At 40.7% G+C, this 23,612-nt stretch overlaps 1 protein-coding gene across 1 annotated transcript; it reads right to left on the minus strand.

The window, feature by feature from the left end:
- Positions 1–5,549: 5,549 nt before the first annotated feature.
- Positions 5,550–22,979, minus strand: LOC139710130 (uncharacterized). The gene is made up of 13 exons (XM_071622062.1): positions 22,913–22,979; positions 18,664–20,274; positions 17,901–18,031; positions 17,560–17,643; positions 14,727–14,863; positions 14,171–14,299; positions 13,120–13,229; positions 12,402–12,531; positions 10,950–11,375; positions 10,175–10,283; positions 8,389–8,501; positions 6,495–6,570; positions 5,550–5,941 (listed from the first exon to the last, which is right to left on the minus strand). Exons 2-13 carry the CDS (start codon positions 20,268–20,270, stop codon positions 5,550–5,552), a joined length of 3,444 nt encoding a protein of 1,147 aa, XP_071478163.1. The 5' UTR covers positions 20,271–20,274; positions 22,913–22,979.
- Positions 22,980–23,612: the final 633 nt, after the last annotated feature.

The raw sequence follows: 23,612 nt of genomic DNA on the forward strand, positions 1-23,612 counted from the left end.
GGTGTAAACACAGCTTAAGTAATTACAACTCTACAACCACTTCAGGGGAAGGATGAAATTTATCCTTTATTTTGTAACTGGAAAAAAAAAAATCTAACTTCAACAGGATAATTCATGGAAGAAACATGTGCAGACCAATTAAAAGTGTGTGAAATAATGATATCCTCCATTCACCTAATTTGCATTTAATAGTGATAGCAACCAATGTCAATATGTTGGGGAAACTATCTCAACTCATGTCTGAGTTTAATGAAACTTCCACCATTTCCTTTGTTGGAGGTCACTCTTGTTAATTCAAGGCAATGTGGAGCCGGTATGATAGCTGCATTAGATGAACATTAAAATCATATCTCCCTGACTTTCTTTGACGAATTCCAAAACAATTGTATGAACCATACCTCCCCCACTGAAGGGCCAGCCAACTCCCTTCTCCCCAAAACCAAAACAAAACACACAAAAAAGACAAAACATCAGGGTCAATTTCCTCACATAATAATGTACAATAAACAAGCTTGTATGCACTTCCTATAGCAACAGACAATACAACATGGATATTTCCAATGGCAACACTATATATATATTCAGACAAGCTACAAAAATAATCTACATAAAGAATGGGGAAGAACCAATACGATAGTAGCAGTATAAGGATCAATACTGGAGGGCAATGTACTCATGTACATTATTTATGTATGAATGTAATGTATGTGTGTACATGTTGTAGAGTAACAGCTGTAGCCTTGATTCAAGGAATTACTAACAGCTATTCCAGCAGTACACACACAGCATTCCTGTGATCGAGGAGATTTGGTCAAGTAGGTCTTGGCTTCTTGAAGAGGCAGCCCCATGATGCGCCATACTCGTACATTCCAGGCAGCTATGATCTCATGAATGATTCATGAACTTGCCATATAAGGTAAGCCACTAAACCAAATCAGGCGAAGCTGGCAAAGGTTCCCCCACCCCCTTTCGGCATCAAATAAACCGGTTCTGTAATGTATTCATATTTTATGCATGCTTTGTTCACAAAAGTTGCCCTTAACAACCACAAAGCTTGCCGGAGGTTTGCCCTACTTACCGTAGCAACAACTACGTGAAGTCCTGCCTATGGAAGTTAATGGGAGGTGAATAAAATGCTGCATTACTAGGCTGTAAAGGAAAGAAATATCCATAAATTGCAATACATTACAGAAACGGTCTATTTCCTGAGTGCTGATTAATTTATACACAACCTCAATGTTCCTGCAAGTGATCGTGTCCAAGGGTATTGCAGACCTCCCAACCTTTCCGCTTTTGGCGGAATTTTTCCGCCTTTATTTTTCTTTTTCCGCTTTTCCGCTTTTTTCTATTATATTCCGAAAAAAAATAATAATAGTAATAAATAAATTAGTGAAGAATTACATGTCTTTGACGATAGATGGCAGCATTCATATATTGAATGCGGAAGTGAGATTGCGATATACGTACACACACTGCATGCACTGCATACACATACGACGTGTGTGCACATGTGCATAGCTTGTGTACGTTGATCGCATGGAGTTGCCTCGATATCCGACATCATTTTCCTAACAGAAGGCCATCATTGATCCCGACGATGCTCTAAAAAGGACAAAATCATCACTTGTAAGTAATTTTATGATGTGTATTTTCGATACTGATGTTTGTTCGTTGTGATTTGAGCGATGTGATTACGCCATAACTGATATTATCGAGCGAGTGCAGTTGCAGCTGCCTTCCTTCCAGCGGCGGCTGGAGTGAAACCCCGCTCACCTAGCGGGCCCGTCGCGCAGCGTTATGGTGTTTTGTACAGGTCTACCACCACAAAATGTTGATACTGCTCTTTGATATAATGGATATTTTAACACTGATCATGAATTGATTAATCTAACTATGTTATTAAAAACAAAGCGTTTTTCTTGCTTGTTTCCTTGTTGTTGTTTTTTTAATGCAAGTAGCAATAAAAGGATATTAACTAAATCATATTAATGCTAATTTAAAAGAAAAATAAAATTTTAATTTGTTTAGTTAGCCCAGCCTGGCCTATTTGCAGGACCTCATTTCTTTCTCATTTCATTTAATTTTCTTTTTCCACATGCAGTTCTTGAAGAGAAGATAACTGTTGGACATCATGCCAAAATCAAAACCACCATCCAAGGAAAAGAAGCAATATCAGCGCCAACGCTATATATCAAAATATCACGAAGAATGGCCATGCCTTGGCCCATCTACAGTTGGTGAGAGCTATGCTCGTTGTAGTTCATGTGGATCAGATTTTTTGATCAGCCATGGAGGACGTAGAGATTGTGCTAAGCATGTATTGTCACAGAAGCATGTGAGGTTGGTCAACGCTGCTCGTTCCACTCCTAAACTGACAACATTCAGCGCTTTCAACGCTTTCAACGCTATACATGACAGAGTTTTTAATTGAGCATAACTTCCCTCTAGCTGTCTCCGATCATGTGGGGCCACTCTTGAGAAAGATGTTTCCAAGTAACAATGTGGCCAAGCAGTATCGCTGCGGTCAAACTAAGACACGATCGCTTGTTCGGACTTTAGCGAGAAATGAAGAGAGTGGGATCATAGATGTGATAAAGAGTAATCCATACAGCCTTGCTACAGATGGCAGCACTGACATTGAAGACTTCAAACTGTACCCTCTGGTCGTGAAGTATTTTGATGAATCCCTTGGACGTGTCTGTACCACATTGATGTCTACGGTTGAGATTAAAGAGTCTACTGCAGCCAAGATTTTTGAAGGACTGGATCAGGAACTATCCAAAAGAGGTGTCAGCTGGAACAACTGTTTGTCATTTGGTGCTGACAATGTGAATGTCATGCAAGGTACAAAGTCTGGCTTAGCATATCATCTGAAACAAGCACATGAAGACATCTACATGGTTGGTTGTGCATGCCATTTGATGCACATAGCAGCTGAAAAGGCGGCTAAATCTCTGCCAGTGAACATTGAGGAGCTGCTCGTGGATGTTTACTTCTACCTTGAGAAAAGCAGTAAGAGGAAGTCAACATTGAAAGAATTTCAATGTCTTCACAATGTAGAGGTACGGAAAATCATAAAGCATGTGAGCACACGATGGCTTTCCTTAGGTGTGTGCATCAATCGACTTCTTCAGCAGTGGCCTGCATTGTTAGCTTTCTTCAAGAAGGAAGTGTCTGGAACTGCACAGACAGGAAGCTCAAGGAAGAGAAGTGTTGGTCCATGTTCTTCATCATCAGCACCTGCCAAAAAAACTAAATCAACTCAACCTATCAAATGGAGAAAAAAGACCAATGCGGGAGTTATGTCAGATGCATCGACTAGTACATCAACCACAGTTGCATCCTCTAGCACATCCAACCAGGAAGACCTAAAGAAAGGAGCTGCTACTTCTAAGCAGGTTAGCACTGGTGTTACCAAGGGAACTGCTACTTCTAAGCAGGTTAGCACTGGTGTTACCAAGGGAACTGCTACTTCTAAGCAGGTTAGCACTGGTGTTACCAAGGGAACTGCTACTTCTAAGCAGGTTAGCACTGGTGTTACCAAGGGAACTGCTACTTCTAAGCAGGTTAGCACTGGTGTTACCAAGGGAACTGCTACTTCTAAGCAGGTTAGCACTGGTGTTACCAAGGGAACTGCTACTTCTAAGCAGGTTAGCACTGGTGTTATCAAGGGAACTGCTACTTCTAAGCAGGTTAGCACTGGTGTTGCCAAGGGAACTGCTACTTCTAAGCAGGTTAGCACTGGTGTTACCAAGGGAACTGCTACTTCTAAGCAGGTTAGCACTGGTGTTACCAAGGGAACTGCTGTTGTGAAAAGTAAACCAGCTCAACCTCCCATATCATTTTTTGCAAAGAATCCATTGGTAGTAGCTTCAACTGCAGCATCCACAAATAAATCTAAAGTGGAATCACAGGGAAAGACATTCAGAGTTGATTCCAGCAAGGTAGCATCTTCAACTAAATCTGTGCAAGGTGCAAAGAGGAAGCAGACAGATGCAACAGGAAAAGAGGAGGCTAGAGAAACTGAAGGGGAAAAATTGACTCTAAGCCATTGACAAGACCTCAACGAGTTGTGAGAGCACTCAGTGCAGAGAGTACAAAGCTTTACTGTCTGTTTTTATCTGCATCCATACCAGTTTTTGAGAAGGCAAATGTAACATTACAAAAAGATGCTCCATGCATACATGTGATGAGGAGTGTGCTTCTAGATCAACTGAAAGCTCTGTTCCTTCGGTTTATCACACCTGCTGCAATGAATGCATACAAAGACAACTTGTATGAGCTTCCATTTGATGAGAGAGTGCATCAGAAAGATGATGAAGACTTGTTTGTTGGGGCAGCAGCAAGAGAGTATTTGCAAGCAAGTGAGATGATTGACACATCAGCCTTCTTCAAGTCTGTGTGAAGTTACTACACTTCAGCTGCACAATATATGGTGAAGAAGTTCCCATATAACGACCCTGTCATCTGCCATGCAGAGGTTGCAGATGTGAGGAAAAGAGAGGATGTAAACTTTGGGAGTGTCAGATACTTTGCTGAGAGATTCAGTTGCCTTGGTGTGAACTCCAATCAGCAGATGGACCAGCTGGAGGAAGAGTTCTTAGCTTATCAAGTGGATGATTTGCCCAAAGAAGTAGTTGACTGTCCCCATGCTGATCAACAGTGGCATTTGATTGGACAGCTCAAAGATCTGAACATGAAGATTAAGTACCCTTCTCTCTCAAAACTTGTGAAAGTAGTCTTAGTACTTTTCCACAGCAATGCTGATTGTGAGAGAGTGTTTAGCTTTGTGACCAAGGCAAAGACAAAATTCAAAGCCAGTATGACCACTGAAACACTAGGAGACATTCTTATACAGAAGTACTACATGCTCTCCAGAGGTACAGTGTGCTATGAGCAGACACATCCTACTGCATTGCTCCAGCAGTGTAAGAAGGCAACCTACAGAGATCTTCAGGAACAAAAAAAATCAGAGGAGGTTGCTGGTACCTCTGGTTCAAGATAAAATTGGTATGGATTTCAAAATATTGTATCCTTTTGTTCAGATAACAATTTATCTTTTCAAGTTCTGTTTTACCTTAGACTACATGGAAACCACTAAATGCTGTTGTGTTTTTTGTTGCATTTCTAACCCTTTTCATTGTTTTTTCCCCCTCTCTTTAGGTTCTCTTGGATTTTTAAAAATCCAGTTTGAAACTTCTTGAAACAATCCCTTAATTACATGTAAATGTGCCCAACATCAAGATGTGTGTTGGGTAGCTGCATGATGCATATTACTGTATCTCAATAAGCCAGGCATTTCGCGACGTGACACAAAGTTTGATGAGCCGCGCAAATCATTAGGAATTTTGAAATTCAAATGTTGGAAGGTCTGGTATTGGGAGCAGTGTACCATTAGACACAATGAATTTCAAATGGTTATCTACCAGGGTGGCTGTACTTAGCTGAGCACATGGCCAAATGGGTATGCATCATGAAAGTGAGATACATGTATGTGGGTGAGGGTGTCATGACTGTTGTGCGGGTTGTTGCTGAAGTTGCTGAAGTGGCTACCGCTTGGTGCTCTTCCTCTTGCTGCCCAGAGCTGGCTCTTGGAATGGTGTGGATGGCTGGGAGGCTTGTAACACGTGTGGCTGTTGCTGCTGCTGTGGCGGCAGTGGTGCCTGTGGTTGTGGATGTGGCTGTGGTGGCTGTTGTGGCGGCTGTGGCGGCTGTGGCAGCAGTGTTGCCGGCGGATGTTCTTGCATGGGCAGTTGCTGGAGTTGTTGGCTTTGTGGCAGCTGTGGTGGCAGGCTGGTGGGGACGGGGATGGGGACGGGGATGGGTAGGGGGGCCGGAGGAAGGCCGGCGGGTACCGGTATGGGGACTGGAATGGGGTTGGCAGGGGGCACTGGGGGAGGGATGCCGCCCCCCGAAGAACAACTTGGACACAACCAAAGACCTGGGGAGAGAGAAGGATTGCAAATTTTAGTTTGGTGCAGTCTAATATCATCAACATTTACATGCCTGAGTGTGCTCTATCTTGTTTAATAAAATACAATATATCTACACTGACAAGACTAAGTGCAGGAGACGAAAATCTCACAAAACAAAACACAAACATTACAGTATGCTTTGACAGTCGTACCAGCACATCATACTCTGACAATATCACTCCACAGGATATTGAAACCACTTGAATGCCACCTGAATGCTGCCTGTGATGCCATAGTAATAGGTGTAGCCTCAAGGCAGTCATTCATACCAATCTTGACCACAAAAAAGTGATGAAGTAACACTCAGTACCAGGTATAACAGGAATTCCCTGTAGTTCCTTTGTTTTGTTTTGTTTTGTTTTGTTTTGTGTTCTTGCACTTAAAGCACAATAAATATTACATTTAGAGCACAGCGTCCACTGATCATCTCAGAGGTATAGGGATGTCTTGACTATCATGCAATAGATCGATATGTTGGGTAGTTGGACAGATCAGTGAATGTAGATTGATGCCTCCTACCTGTGGGTATGTCTGTGAGTCCCACGCAGAACGTGTGGTAGCCCCGGTCGCACTTATCACAGAACATCATCTTGTCCTAAACAGGGGAAGATAAGTACATGTGTAAGTTGAATATTCAGTGTTCATGCTTACTTGCGGCGGAGGAGTGTTGAGGCTATGCTCAGAGCTAAACTCAGCATCAATTAATCATTGCAATGGAGTGAGGTTTTGCTACTGAAGACTTGTTGTGTTGTCATGCTGGTATATCTGACATGTTTGGCCTATCTATTCTGTTGATACTGTCTCTCGTTTCTATCACTTTCTGCCTCTCAATCGATCGATCGATCGGTTGATCAATCAATCAGTTCATCTATCTATCTATCTAATTACGTATCTATCTATCTATCTATCTATCCATCTATCGATCTATCTATCTATCAATCTATCAATCTATTTATCTAATAATCTACCTACCTAATATCTATCTATCTATCTATCTATCTATCTATCTATCTATCTATCTATCTATCTATCTATTAATCAATCAATTTTTTCTGCCATCTATCTCTTTTCTGTTTCCCCTCTTTCTTTTTGTTATGATGGGATAGCTGCAGTTAGCCTGTTAAACTCGCAATCAAAAGAGCCATTTGCCTTGCTATACAGTGGAAACTCGATATAACGAGATGGTCGGGACCGAGTCGTTTTCCTCGTTATAGCCGATATCTCGTTATATCAGTAGGCATAAAAGAAAGCATAACATAAAGACATTAATTTGCACATGTGGGACTACCCATCATCTTTCAATCAATACTGATAACTTGGTAATGTGTGTGAGGTAATTACTCACCTTTATGGGTAAGAAGATGTTTTTTCGCCAATGAAATCCGATATCAAGAATGTTTTTGTTATTAATTGTAGATGTTTGAATTCGTAAATCATATAGCTTGCGATTGTGTGAAGATCGTCTGTGGATTGGTACGTGGATAGTATGGGTGTGTGTTGTGTGTGGAAAGCTTGAATTGGGGAATGGTCTGCACAATGCTGTGTGTGACACATTCTGTATGTACATTATGACTGCGTGTGTGTGAAGATGGGGAATTCCCTACGTAGAAAGCCAATCACAGCATCAGATTGCTTCACACTTGCTAAACGTCGTGATGATGTCATGTATACGGCCGTCCCACCACATTTTCTGCATTAGTAATCAGTGTGCGCACACACACACATGTATACATGTACAACATGCGGTGCTAGCTGTAGAGTGAACTGAAGAAAATATGTGTGTACAAGACAGTTTTTGGCGCATCGAGCTTTACAATCTCGGAACATGTGATCGCACAGGCGAAGTAAAGCTTTACCCGAAGACATTTTGCTTTACCTCGCTATAAAAGGTTTGATTGGTTATGTTTTTCTTTGTTTGGAAATCACAACATTTATCTCGTTATAGCAGTTATTTCGTTATAGGCGATCTCGCTATAAGAGTAGCATTTTACATAGACTTGTGTGGAAGCAAATTTGGGACCGGGAAAATTTCCTCGTAATAACCGATATCTCGTTATAGCAGTGGTCGTTATACCGAGTTTCCCCTGTACCATATTCTCCATGCTTTTCCCTGATACGACTTTCCAAATTGTATATCAAAGTCAGAACCATAGAACACAAATTTGAAAATAGGCATCATGCATGTGCCAAAATAATGCACAGTTGCACAGGTAATACAAGCGGTAACTCAATATTAACATTGCTTTCTGTGGCATGAAAAGAAATACCTGGATAAAACCTATCAACAGCTGATCAAGATACCCAAACCTTGTCATACTTCAACATTTGAGCACAAGTTGAAGAGGTGTGTAGAAAAACTTAATCAACAGTTGGCAGGCATTGCCCAGGTATCACAAGTCGGGGACCTAGCTACCTCGTGTGTTGGGTCACCACACTGGGAGCACGTTTTGCATTCCATACACTGCCAGGGGTAGGTCTTGATGGTCTTCACCAGCTCATCATTCATCTCCAGGCATGAGGGGTGACCTGGGTGGATAGAATACAAAGGGCATTTGTATGTTCTGTAAGAGCACATCAGCATGGCATTTGAATAGGTTTGTCTGGTGGAGACAAAGTAGTCTTCCCTTTGGCTAGACAGATGATTTACATTGTTGTACTTAATAGTGAACGTCCTCTTCATCCTTTCTGTTACCTACATGTAAGTATTTAGCCACAACTGGCCCAGCTAGTAAATATTTGCATTATTATTATCATCATATTTGCATTAGGCTAATTCACTTTATTTGATTTGATATCCACTGTCCCTTCATAGACATTTTCTTTGTCCACTGGGTTATGATGGAATCACATCGCAGTCAAATTAGAGGCTATAAAATGACACCAGTAATAAACAATAATTATACAGATAATGCATAAAACAAACACATACAATTCCTCTTTGTGAGTAAACTACATAGATATCCCTAACAAAGAAATCACAGTAAAGGTTAGTTGTGTTTCCTCAGCTGACAAACATCCTCAGTTTATTGAATGAAAAGTCCTCTTGCCTTTCAGGGGACACCAAAGGAATCTTTTGCAATCTTTGTAATCTGTCACTCACATCATCTTCCCTTCTTCTAACGCAAACCATGGCAACACCATTATCATCACCACACCCAGTGAAGAAATTAGCATCGGTGTTGTGTTTCTTTAAAGTCATTCATTACATACTTTTGCTCTTATTTGCTTTCTATGTGGTTGTTATGCTTAATTCCATGGCCACATCCTACAAGCGAGATTTTTTTTTTAGTTTTGTTTTGTAGTGGTAAATATTTATTCATAAATTTAAAAACAGTATATCGTCGCTGGGGTGACAAAACCTTGTATCTCAAAAATGTCAAATGTTCAGGAGAGCGAAAAAACATGGCGGCCAAAGCACTGTAGTGAATGAGAAAGCCTTCTCTTTGACATGTCATGGTGGCTTCATTTTTGGAGTAAGACAGTTGGGCTTTGGCCAGGACATCACTTGACCCATTATTTGACCATTAAGCTAAAAAATTTTTTTTGACATTTTTGAGATATGAGGTCTTGTCACCCCAGCGACGATATGTCAATTAGGTAGACACACATTGATAATTACACTGCATTGTATCCTTTTGCAGCTCAAGGCTGAACTGCAGGTACTGCTGTACACTGATCAATATTATAACAATCACAATCATTTAAGAAATTGGCACTGGTGTTGTTTTTCCTTACAGTCATTTACTACATAATTATATATTTGCTCTTATTAGTTTTGTACGTGGTTGTTATTCTTAATTCCATGGACATATCCTCCATGAGAGATTTGTTTTGTTTTTCCTTTGTAATGGTATATATTCATCCATAAATTTAAAAACATATGTCACTAAGGTAGACACGCATTAATAATTACACTGCATTCCATCTTTTTGCAGCTCAAGGCTGAATTGCAGGTGTTGCTGTACACTTATCAATAATACATACCAATCACTTGGAGATTGTATAATACCCAGAAAAAAACAATGACAAAACATGACAAAGAGCATATAGAAAATTGCTAGTAGGGTCCTACCTAATAAGATACGTAATGCAAATTGTAAGCATATCATAAATATATAACTGAACCAAAAATAATAAAGAGCCTTAATGTTACTATGTATAGTGTGGAGTACAGAAACCACTCTCTTCCTTTAACCTACCACTGTTGTCACACTGGGAGCAATGAACCAGCTCCTCTGGTACGCCCTTTGTGTTGGCATGGCGATCCTTCAGACACAGGCCACAGATGGCATCTGGAAGGTCTTTGGGCTACAAGCAAGAATTGATCAATGCACAGGGAGGGAAGACACAGTAAAATAAACATGTTTATATGCATGCTGTATATAGTATAAAGGAATTTAAACATGAAATTAAAGACAAAATGTTCTAGCGTGCATAGAATTTACTTACCATGTTTCACTCCCATGCAATACTGTTTCACTCACTGACAGAGCCACCCTTTGTGGAGTCATTTACAATTAAAACATTAGAAGGCCTAACAAATTATCCAATAGCAATGGGTTGTAAAGGGAAGAAGGATAATGGAGAAGATAATGATCAATATCATCATTATGATATGTTGGTTACAATATGTACAGACACCCTGATAGACACATGATGCCCGCAGACTCCAAACTTTGTACAACACACTCGATGGGATAAACATGTAGGATTGGGCTCTATGTGGATTACATAAAGCGCAACAATTGATAGTTTTGCTTCCATCTGTGAATGTCATATTGTTGAATTTCTAAGCTTGTCTGATGGAAATCACAGTCAGACTGACTTTACATCATCAAGGCGGTAGTATTTTCATACTCTCATTTCCTTTATGTCTTGCATTCAAAAGTACCGAGGAACTAATAATCAACAAAAGACAGTTGAGCTTATGCATGGAAATCTTGTCATGAGGCTGAAGTGATGATTTGCACTCACCTGATACGGCTGTGTGATGGGCACCACAGCCTCCATGCTCAGCTGCAGGGCCTCCGGTCCGGGCACCCTCACCACGTCACTCTCATCCCCACTGGATGCGGGCCCTGGCGGGACCACCACCGGCCCGGACGGCCCCGCACCAGGTGCCCGCATGGGCTGCTGGGCGTTGGGCTGGGCACCACCATTCGGGGTCTGCTGCAGTTGCTGCTGGACCTGCTGGGAAGGGGGCTGACCCTGTTGCTGCAGCTGCAGCTGCTGCTGGTCTTTCTGCTGTGGTGGCGGCGGTGGTGGCAGTGGCTGGGGGTTCTGGTTCAGTGTCTGCATCTGTTCCTGGCCTTCCTGAGGTTGCTGCGATCCGCTATCCCCTGGTGCATCACTGGGAGCTTTGTCCCTTCCTGCTATCAGATCATCCAGCTGGGTGATGTCCTGCCAGGTGGGGGGAATAAAAAAGATAACGAGAAAAAAATGCATGATTACTGCATCGCAACTAGTTGGGGTCTAATTGCAACTGATTGACAAAGTGCCTTTGATCATCACAAATAAGCCCCAATTATTCATTGTTTAGAGTAATGGTCATAATAAAAATCATGGGCATATGTACTCGGGTTTAAAGATGGATAGATATGTATGTCCATGATTTATATAATGGTTATTATTTTATACACTGATTAATCAGTGCTTATCTAAATCGATGAAGGGCAATATGCCAATACGTTGCAATAAAAACAACTCAACACAAGAATCATCGATTCGAAAGTGGTCTTCTTTTCAAAATCCAAACCTTACTTTCAGGTCGACATACAATGGTTGCACAATGATAAATGGCAGAAAAGAATTGCAACATTAGCAGCACCACCACACTAAACAAATAATAGCTGATATTTTCAAAATGACGCAATCTGCAGTGCAGTAATAGTATGAACTCCTCCAATTATTTCTCCCCCTTAGCTATTGTATATCTTAAAGAGAACGTATAGTTTTGGTTGAGACCTAATTCAGGTTTCTGACATTTTTGGTGAGATAATGAGAAATCTCTAATTAGATATGAAAGAACATGTAATTCCAAGAGGGATTAAATGTTTATTTGATGAAATCTGGTTTTGAAATGGCTGAGATTTCCCAAACAGAGCGATTGTAATAAAAGGTGGGACCCAACTTTCATTACGATCACTTTGCTTTTCTTTGTTTTTAGATGTCTCATCCATCCCACAACCAATTTTCATTATAAAAAAAAAATAACTTTGAATTCCTCTTAGAAGGGTATGGTCTGTTCTGGTTTTGTGGTATCTCACAAAAAGCTAGAAGCCCAACGCTCATCTCCACCAATACAATACTATCCCTTTAACCCTTCACATCTGCCTTTTCACAACACCACCAGCTGGACATACAATCCACGTGGTTCTCTAGCTATCATCAAGATGGAACCAACTATTAATTGGAAGATCTCCTCACCGAGATGTGCTCCTGGTCCTCTCCATCCCCCTCCTCAACCTCCGGTCCGTAGTCCGTCTCCCTCCGGATGGACATCGGACCGTAGATGGCGGTGTTCAGGGGCAAGTAGCGCAGCTCGTCTGACGAATAGCTGGAAGCAAATGGGAAAATCAGGATGGAAATTCATCAGTACTTTAACTTTGACACAACATGAAGAGAAAAACTCCAGTCTATCAGCCACTGCATAAGCAGTGTATTTTTTTAGAAATGTTCTTGCAAATGAGAATATGGATGCAAAGTGAGTCACGGAAGCAGTAAAGTCAAACACAGCTTCTTTCTATTTCTTTTGTTTTAAGGAATATTTTCATAGGATGAATGATTTTCAATACACTAGAAACACTAAACTCTCTGATGATCTTTCTAACATAATGTTCTTGAAAGACTTTTACACGTAAGTAACTGACAGATATTGACGATCGGTTGAGATAAAATGTCAACATCTCTGTTCTAAACAAATCTTAACCTGATCATACTTTGTAATTTTGCGTGATTGATATCTTCATACTACTCGTCACCATTATGCGGAATATTGAGGGAAATTCAGCAGATTTCCATATGACTTCTCCAACCCTTTTCCCCTACCTTGCTGGCAATGCCAGACTACAGTCTTGGTACACACTGTTTCTAAGAGGCAACAGTGTGCAAAGCAATGAAGGATTTAAAGAAAAAGAAGACTAACTATCTACAGTAGTCCTGGTACTGTCCTGGGATGACCGCTACAGGGTAGGCGCCAATCTTGGTCAGTTCCTTGGTTAGTTTCTTCATCCTGGACTGGGGCATGTGGATTTGCTGTGGACATATAAGATGGAAATTGGCGCATTAGAAATGAACCAAGGAAAGCACAAACGTTGTTGTACACTGTCTATTAGATTTTTAATAATAAAAACATCAACAGCAACAACAATGATAACATTGATAAAATGATGGAATGAAAAGAATTGGTCAATCTATACAAAATTTATGATATGCTACCACTATCATTATGGCCCATTATCAAATATCATCTACTTAATTAGAATATGCTGTTACAATCAGCTTTCTCAATAAATCATTACATTTCACAGCCTACCACAAACAGTTTCAAGGATGCTTTGTTGCCTTACTCATTAGCCTCTGAACCAGAGAGAAACATAAATGTTGTTGCTCTCACGTGCGCATGTGGGTGAGAGAGTGTGTGCACATAAGTGTGTGTGGAGAAGGATGGGTGAAAACGTCTGTGTGTTCTTTTGAAGGATTGATACCATCCTTGTTCAGTTCATTAAGTTTGATTTATATCACCTTATTCGTTCACCTTACTAGTTCAGTTTGATTTATATCATCCTACTCGTTCACCTTCGTAGTTTAGTTTGATTTGTACCACCCTACACATTCACCTTACTTCTTCAGTTTGATTTGTATCATCCTACTTTCAATATTCATCTATACTAGTACAGTTTGATTTAGATCACCATACCGGGGTACTTATTCACCCTACTTGTTCAGGTTGATTTGTATATCCCTAATCATTCACCTTATCCGTTCAATTTGATTTGTATCATCCCACTCTGAAATTTACTCTCCAAAAAAAAAAAAAAATGTTCAATTAGTTCTAACCGACACAAAACTGTACAAAATCACTGCTTCTTTCAGCAAGTACCGACTGACATCGTGGAAGAAACATTTTGGCTAGTTAAGGGTTAACGAGGGGTTCATGTGGCTAGTGATAGATAGGATGTATTTAAGTTTCTAACCATCGTTTGGAGATCAAAGTAGTACTGCCTGTCCTCCCGCTTCTCCCTCATGAGGGCGGCATTGAAGTCTGCAGCCTGTCTCGCAGCTTTCTTGATGTACTCCTTGATCTTACTGGCATCCACTGCGGGCTGATGGAGATAGTGATGGGGTTGAGAGAGAGAGAGAAAAAAAAGGATGTAATGTTCATACAGATCTGAAGTTGGTTTATTAGTCTATGATTATCAAAATCAATGTCAAACATTCTGATCTATCACGATAATCTGATTAAAGGATAGAGAAATGTTCCTGTCCTCTGCTGGTCTCACACAACAAATAGAGACAACAGTTTCATGGTCTATATGAGGCATTCTCGTGCTCCACCTGGCAACCCTCAATACCAGTGCCCTGATAAAGTAGCAATGAATACATCATAGATTAACCCCTTCCGTGCTAGGGTCTTTGGACAGTGTGGGGTTGTCTGTGTCAATCAGCTCTTAGAGCATGCAAAGGGTTATGGTACACATGCAGGGTTGGCATTGATGACATGCTGAGTAGAGATGAGACACACCCACTTACCACTCCATATCCCTTGTGCCTGTTGCTGATGTTTTGTCTCTGCTTCTCCTGGATGACCCTGGCATACTCTGAGTACCTGTTTGGGTAGTCCTTCATCATCAAGTCATACACCTCCTCCCCTCTTAAGGCAGTCAGACCTGCCAAGTAGGAAAATACACTTTGACATTATCATTTGAAAATATACCACATTCAAAAATGCATTCATTCTAAAACTGGTACAGATGTGTGACTCAAATAAGAAATAAGAATTGATGAAGTTTTCTATAGACCATCCTACAATTAAAATGAATGGGAATCATTTCTCCATTGGCTCCGTATAATATCAAGTAAACAGAGAATATCAAGTGAACTTATGATCTATCATTGCTCTTACTCATCCCTGTTATTTGAGTTAAGAAATGAAGTAAAGCTGGACAAAGCTTATTATGCTGCCTATACATAGTGTGGTGAATTAAAAAAATGTGTGTTGTTAATGCAAGAAAATTAGCTCCAAAGCCATACATGTGAAAGTACTTTGTCATACAAATCCGCATTTTGATGACACCACCAGTGGCGTATCTAGGGAAAACGGCGCCCGGGGCAAGCGCGAAAATTGCACCCCTAATTTCTGAAAAAGACTATTGTTCAACCCCAACCCCATCCCGGTAGGGACTTTAAGCAAAGTCCACATGATATGCTTTTCAAGCCCTTAAAAGGGGTCTTTTGACGGTGATTTAAATGTAATGAATTTTGATAAATTTTGGTGAGCGAGCGCAGCGAGCGAGCAGAAAATTTGTGTATTTCAGCTGACAAAACATGGAATTCTTGTCATTTTTTGCTTATCAAATCTTACAATTCTAATCAAGATAGTGACGGCCTTATAGATAACGATTTATCTATACCAACAAACTGAGTACTTTAAAAAATATTCTAAATCAGAGGGGCATTTCATGAAGCATTTTGTCCGACAACTTGTCGGACAAAATTTGCTTTCAGCCAATCAGAAGCAAGAATTTCAGTAGCTTTTAACAGTTTGTCAGACGAAATATCTGACAAATTGCTTCATGAAATGCCCCCCCCCCCCCCATGTACGCGCGAGTGAGCCGAAATTTGTATATTTCCGCGTCATCACCACGTTTTGTTCTTATCTCCTTTTTAATTTTGATAAATTTTGGCGAGCGAGCGCAGCGAGCGAGCCGAAAATTTTTGTATTTCAGCTTACAAAACATGGAACTCTTGTCATTTTTTGCTTATCAAATCTTACAATTCTAATCAAGATACAATGTATAGTGATGGTCTTATAGATAACGATTTTTACTAACAAACTGAAGACTTGCAAAAAATACTCTGAATTAGTACGAGCGAGTGAGCCGAAATTTGTATATTTCCGCGTCATCATCACGTTTTGTTCTTATCTCCTTTTTGTTTTGATAAATTTTGGCGAGCGAGCCGAAAATTTTTGTATTTCAGCTTACAAAACATGGAACTCTTGTCATTTTTTACTTATCAAATCTTACAATTCTAATCAAGATATAGTGACGGCCTTATAGATAACGATTTTTACCAACAAACTGAGGGCTTGAAGAAATACTCTAAATTAGTACGAGCGAGTGAGCCGAAATTTGTATATTTCCGCGTCATCATCATCACGTTTTGTTCTTATCTCCTTTTTGTTTTGATAAATTTTGGCGAGCGAGCCGAAAATTTTTGTATTACAGCTTACAAAACATGGAACTCTTGTCATTTTTTGCTTATCGAATCTTACAATTCTAATCAAGATATAGTGACGGCCTTATAGATAACGATTTTTACCAACAAACTAAGGAATTGAAGAAATACTCTAAATTAGTACGAGCGAGTGAGCCGAAATTTGTATATTTCCGCGTCATCATCATCACGTTTTGTTCTTATCTCCTTTTTGTTTTGATAAATTTTTGCGAGCGAGCGCAGCGAGCGAGCCGAAAATTTTTGTATTTCAGCTTACAAAACATAGAACTCTTGTCATTTTTTGCTTATCAAATCTTACAATTCTAATCAAGATATAGTGACGGCCTTATAGATAACGATTTTTACCAACAAACTGAGGGCTTGAAGAAATACTCTAGATTAGTACGAGCGAGTGAGCCGAAATTTGTATATTTCCACGTCATCATTACGTTTTGTTCTTATCTTGTTTTTTTTTTTTGGCGCCCCCCCCCCCCTGTATGTTCGAAACCGTTGGCGCCTTCTTTTGATCCAATTGGCGATCGCTTCAGAACGAAAGAAATTGCAGCCGCTGCTCAGTGAAACATTTTGCCTACTGAATATAAAATGACATGTGTGAACACAATAGACATTGTCATTTTGTCCGCTTCATCATCACATTTTGTTCTTACCTTCTTCTTCTATATAAAATTTGGAGAGCGAGCGTAGCGAGCGAGCCGAAAATTGTATTTCAGCTTACATAACATGGAATTCTTGTGTGAACACAATAAACATTGTCATTTTGTCCGAGTCATCGTTATGTTTTGTTTTTATCTTTTTTTTATTTGGTTTTCTGCCCCCCCCCCCCCCCCCCCCCTTCCGGTGAGTTTCTTCTTCTTCTTCTTCTTTTCTTTTTTTTTCTTCGTTTTTTTTTTTTTCTTCTTCTTCGTTTTTTTTTTTTGCGCCCCCAAGGAGTGGCGCCCGGGGCACGTGCCCCCCTTGCCCCCCCCTAGATACGCCACTGGACACCACTATACACTAGAAATATATATCCTTGTCGGATGTAGGGACCTTACCAAGGATATGTTTTAATGACAGAACTACATGTATAACATTGTGTATACTACTAGATATATACACCATGTATACTTGTTAAAAGTAGCAACCTTACCTAGTGTGACTTGCTCTTCTGTAACCACGCCCCTTTCCATCAGGAATTCCTTCTCCTTGATTTCCATGGTTCGTCTCTCCAGATCTGTCAGAGTGAACATGATTCATAGTCATCAATGAATACTGTGCTTCTTGTGCAAAATGAAAGGTATTCAATTGTCAACTCAGGATAGCATCTTGCCATGTTTGATTTGAAAGGGGTCAAGGTTAAATTGAGCTTCCTAACATTAACATAAATCACATACATATACTCCTAAACACATACATGTACATATTCTTTTAATCAAGAAAAATATCCAAAACAAAAACTGGAGCAAGGAGGCTTGCCCAGTGAAAGCTCACCTGGGTATTTTCTCTTGAAGGACTTGACTCCAAGAAACTCGCTGATCTGCTCCTGGACAAAGTAGTAGTCACCAGAGCCATCCTGGGGCCACTGGTATTCAAACACATTCTCTGCTGGAAATTGGCCCAAGCTGCAATGTAAATACACAACCACATGCAGCAATTACTCTCTTCAAAGGCAGCCCTAATATGATGAGACAAGTGTAGATGCAATGATGCATCTGTAGTTTGATAGGTCAAGCAGTTAGTAAACTGCAAAGCGAACAATACCAAACTCACTTGAACTTTCTTGAACTATTCATTCTCAAAACAAGAGGTACACAATATCCTGTAGGTGCTTGAAATTTACTCAAGCATTTTGAATATCATTAATTCTCACTGCTGACCAGGCTACTGACATGGTTGTCACAAATTATCTCAAGCAATATAAGAGCAATGTACCTACAAAAAAAGGTTTATTACAAAACTATTTCAGTATAGCTATGGATGGAACATAGAGAAAAGATTTTTTTTTGTTTCAAAGGACACTTTTGTATTTGGATTACTTTATAGATAAACGGCTCTAAGGACCACATCAACATACTTTAAAAGAACAGCAGAAAAAATACATTGTATGCAGTGATTGTCTTTGTGCTGATTTGAAAAAAAAACATGAAGAGAAATTTAGCTACCCCAACTACCACTTTGAGCTATGTTTTAAGGTGCATTGCAACAAATATGAAGAAAAATAAATATATCGAGTCTGGAAACATGTAGTACTCACTCATCATCACTCTGAATCCCAGCATCAGTGTCCCGCGATGCTGGGGAGCTGGCTCTCGAACGCTTGGAAGGGACGGGGCTTGCCCTGGGACTTTCATCAATCAGCTCCCGGACCCGCTTGACCGGCAGGGGACTCCCCTGGAGGCTGTCCATGTAGTCGAACTCGCTGCTCTTGGCGGAGACGAAGCTCTCCATGCTGCACTCGTCGTGGAGCCTCATGGAGGGCAGGCCACCTAGGGCCTTCACCTCCTTCATCGTCTGCTCCCGGCTGCAGGGTCCTCTCTCGATCCCGCCGCTCGGATCTGCAAACGAGTCCTGCGTGTTCCCGTCGTCGCTCTCCAGGATTTGGGTGTCCATCAGCTCCAGAGTCTCTTCCGCGGCAGCATCATCATCTTTGGATGTATCATCGGTTGTCATGGCAACATCACCGCCATTATCTAGAGTTTTTTCTTTCTGAACATCTGTGGTACTGTCGGCCGTCTCCTCGCCCCTATCTTCCCCTCCAGTCTCAGCTACTGGTCCCTCGCTGAGTGAGTCATCGACTATATTGGCTGTTCCTTCACTCACATGGACAGTTTGGTCTGTACTTACATCCTCTTCACATATTGTAGGTTTAGACTCATCAGCTCCCTCTTCAGAACTTGGAATAGGTTTCTCATCATCTCTGCTCTCTGTGACATTTGCAGGATCAGTTTCTTCTGCATTTGTGCTGTGTATATCAACATCATGCAAGTTTTGCTTTTCTTCAGAGCTCTGTACGATTTCGCTAGGCTCATCTGATACAAGCTCCTCTCGAGGGGCATCAATTGCTATTGGTCCTGTCTGCTGCAGAGTCTTCTCAGCATTAGTTTCTGGGTCCTCGGATGGCTTGGGTGAACTGCTTGGCATCTCACTCTTCTCACTGTCTAAACACAACTCTGATGCATCACCTGCGCTCACTTTGTCCTCAGATTGATGGGGAGCGACTGCAACAGGTCCTATGCACTCACTGCTCTGGAGCTTTTCACTTTCACCGACACTGTCCACTTCTGTTCTCAATTCATCTGCAAGTTGGTTGTTTTCAGCCGATTCCAGCTCATTATCATTCTGTGAATGTTCAGCCTCCTCGGTAGTGGTGACTTCTCCAGATTGATGCACACCTTCAGACTCAGCCTGGATATTACTTTCAGACTCCTCTGGTGGTGAAACCTCATCTTGGCAAGCACTCTCTGTCAAATCGGCCTCTGCCTTCTCTGTCAAATCCATCTCTACCTTCTCTGTCGAATCGACCTCTGCCTTCTCTGTCGAATCGGCCTCTGCCTCAAGTGGTGTATCAGCCCTTTCTACGTGTACGTCCGCTGGTGGTAGCGGTGAGGTCTCCACTTGCGGAAACTCGCTTTCTTTGCAGACATCATCGGCTGACTCCGGTTGTTCACTCTCACCTGACACTTGCTGTAACTGCTCTGCCGTTGTTGGACCCTGTGCTGGGGCCACTGTTGGTGTATCATCCACTGTGGGTAAGGGTGGGTCAATGGGGCATACTGTCTGGGTAGTGTCCTCCTCGGCCTCTGGACTTAACTCTCCAGGTGAAGTGGCAACATGGGGGAACTCGGGTGTACTGTCCATCATGAGCCTGTATTGAAAAAAGCAGAAAGAAACTTCTACAGGTGCTTGGTGACTACACAGAATTATGAAGTACAGCCAACTGAACCTCAAACATACTTCGATATCAGATTGGCCAAATGTCACTAATCACGATGGCAAAATACAAAGTCCCAATTTTTCGTCATGTAAATCCACTCCTAAAAATATGTATAAGTTGAAGTAACTTACTCAAAGTTCAATTACCTCAATGTGAAATTCCTGGCCCATCTATATTAAACTTACCGGTATTACCCCCCCCCCCCCCCATATCACTCAAAGCAAAATTCCCATATTGCTCAGCTATTCACATACACACACACACACACACACACACACACACACACACATACACACACACACACACAAATGTTAAGATTAAGCACACAAAGGAAGTAAAGAAAGCATGAAAACTCAAAAATCTTTTCACACTTGATTGTAAATTATACTTCAAGGAATGATTTTTGCATCCAACACTACGAACTGTGTGTAACGAAAATACCCTCACACCTACAATGCAGTGGGGGATCCAGGGAGGACCGCACTGGGCACACGCCTCCCCCCCCCCTTTTATTTTTTGTTGAAACAAAAGAAATAAAAAGAAAAAAATGGGGGAGGGGTGCATGCGCCCCCCCCCCCCTTTAATTTTGTAAATGTGCCCCCTCTTTACGGAATTCCTGGATCCACCCCTGCAATGTACATATGTGACTCTGCACCACAAAACAAACACAAAGTCGCCAGACATGGATTTTTAGTTAAGAGTAGATTCTGAAAGAGCAGACTCTAAGCTTTAAAATGATGTATAACTCAATTAAAATGGACTGTCCTAACCTATCTAAATATTGGAAAGAAAGGACACACTCTGGAAAGAGTGAACTGAGAAAACAGGCTCTGAAGTACAGGGTGTATTCAAGCGCTTAATCTTTACCAAGCAATGCTAGCTGTGGGACGAATTGAACAAAAAACAGGATGTTGACCACCGGAGCTACAACAATGAAGGGATTATCAGATTAAGATGAAATTGAATATGTTTCATTAGCACATTCTGTACATGATTAATACCAACTTTTAATGCAGTAGCACCATTCTCTTCAAAGTTACTGGAGTTGAATGTGAAGTGTATGGACAGGGTTTTTGAGAAATTCGAAAGAGGGTTCTATGAGACACAACTAATCACACTATTCCACCAAAAAGTGTTCGAGAAAAACTGCTGAAAACACAAGTTCCTGTTTGTTTTATGTCTAATGATCCAAACTTTAAAACACTATAGAAAAAGACTTGCTCTTTCAGAAAATATGAAGAACTCAAGACAAGATTGGTTAGGTTGACCCATTTCACCTATTTTCAGTCCTCACACAAAATCACTGTGTGCGACTTTTTGTTTGTTTTGTGGTGCACGGTCACATATATGTACACAAAATGCTGCAGCACTCTTGCCCATGAAGCGCTTATAGCAGCATGATGCTTTGCGAAGTATTGGGAAAGCAAGTGCTCACTCTGTATTCCCCACATGACATGAACATGTGAGCAAACACATACTGCATTCTATCTAGTACTGGCGGTATAGTGTTTACAGACATGCCACACTTACACACATATCCTGAAACTCTTGCACCCATTTCTTCCGTTTTTCTTTTTTTTTTAATGTTTGTTACAGAATGTACACTGAACAATGCTGAAAGATCGAATGAGAGCCCATTTCCATTCATTTTTTTTGTCACATTCTAATGAAATTATAATTGTGACAAACATGCAAACAATCAGCATTTAATACAGACATCATTCGAACATTAACAAATTACACTGTAGTCACGGTAAATTCTACACATGGGTACTGTGACGATTGCAGGATTCTTTAGTCCCGATTGATTGGAGGTAAGCGAGGTCGACTGTCTGTCATGACTGTGAAAAACTTGTGAATTTCTACATACTAAACTTTAGTCTATATAGATCTAGAATCTATCGTGTCTATCTAAAAAGCAGTGGAGAGTCTGAATGTCTAGTCTGAATGTCTGAAAAGATTTTTTTTTCTCGACTAAAGTGGTGTTTCACTTACCTATTAGACTAGATCTAGTATTATATGACTATCTAAAGTGAGAGGACTAGAACTTATGATTTATAATTTCGTGAAGATCTAGACTAGACTTCTGTCTAGGTCTAGGTCTATTTGGCGTAGGTTCTAAACTAAGCATAAAAAAAAAAATACATGTGATTTGTGATGTCAAACTTCAGTAACTCAAACATAAACTTTAACTCTACGAAGAAAGGATTCGTCTTGTTTCTACTGACGTGACAGTGACACAGTGCACAGATTGTTCACCTTGCAGCAATGCAGGAGTATCTGAAGAATGTTTAGAGAGTGCTTTAGCTAAATCTACGACCCACCACCTTACAAAATGCGACAAAAAATGGGCAATTGTGCACTGTGGACAATTGCCAAAGAAAGCAGACATGTTACTTACATCGAATGACACGTATGGGACTAAAAGAACAGAGAGCGCGATGTATCAACACAACTTCCAGCAACTATATTCAAAAGAAATGGAAATCAAAACTATGTTCAACACTCAAGACGTAAAAAAGTCCTTATCTATGTTCGGAGAGATTTTAATAGGTAATAAATGTGATACCTGGTGGTGTTGTTAGCAGAGATGGTTCCAGTCTTTGTTCTTTGAACTGTCCTCTTTCTCCGCTCAACATGTGTATGGTATCTCTAAATGTACGATAAACATTTTAACTCATGATGACGTAAAATAGAGCAAACCGCTATCAGTTAGTCTCGATCTCCGAATCCGAGTACATACACATGCAGATGCATGTACTAGTTTATGTAGTGCAAAATTTGTCATGTTTTGAGACTTGCTGATCCCATCACTGGTGTTTATTCAAAGGCAATTGAGTCTGGGGAAAAATAAAATCCTCAGCAAAATAAGACCAAAATAAGGGAAACGGTTCTTTTGTCAATGCTATCTGGGTGTCAATGACGATGCACGATTACGCAATCGTCATTGTCCAAACATGTAAATGTAGGCCTACTCATTTCATTTCATTTCATTAGGCGTTTTCACATCAGCCCGATGTTTCGAAATAGCGCGCTATTTTCTGACTTGGGAAGTTAAAAAATATCTCGAGCTTGGATTTTTATCGGGCTGATGTGAAAACGCCTAATATGAACTTCTTATCAAGATTTTACACATCCAGCTAATCAGGTAGCGGTGGTGATGAAGGGATCAAAGAAAGACCTCCGTTCATGTTTAGTAGGTCCATGGCGAAATATCTGACTGTACGGGTCACATATATGATAGTGATAAACGTAATGAGTGTTTGTAC

This window comes from Diadema antillarum, unplaced genomic scaffold (assembly GCF_040938485.1).
Source record: "Diadema antillarum isolate AM-2024a unplaced genomic scaffold, OU_Dant_1.0 seq00001503_RagTag, whole genome shotgun sequence".
In the NCBI taxonomy this organism is placed as follows: Eukaryota; Metazoa; Echinodermata; class Echinoidea; order Diadematoida; family Diadematidae; genus Diadema; species Diadema antillarum.

Bases quoted from the DNA above. Each gene is read 5' to 3' on its own strand.
- LOC139710130 (XM_071622062.1), bottom strand. From the start codon at position 20,270: ATGATGGACAGTACACCCGAGTTCCCCCATGTTGCCACTTCACCTGGA. The intron at 14,864-17,559 runs GTAAGGTTGCTA...CCTACTTGGCAG, and splicing joins AGAAGAGCAAGTCACACTAG to GTCTGACTGCCTTAAGAGGG. The intron at 5,942-6,494 runs GTAGGAGGCATC...CTCTCTCCCCAG, and splicing joins ACTCACAGACATACCCACAG to GTCTTTGGTTGTGTCCAAGT.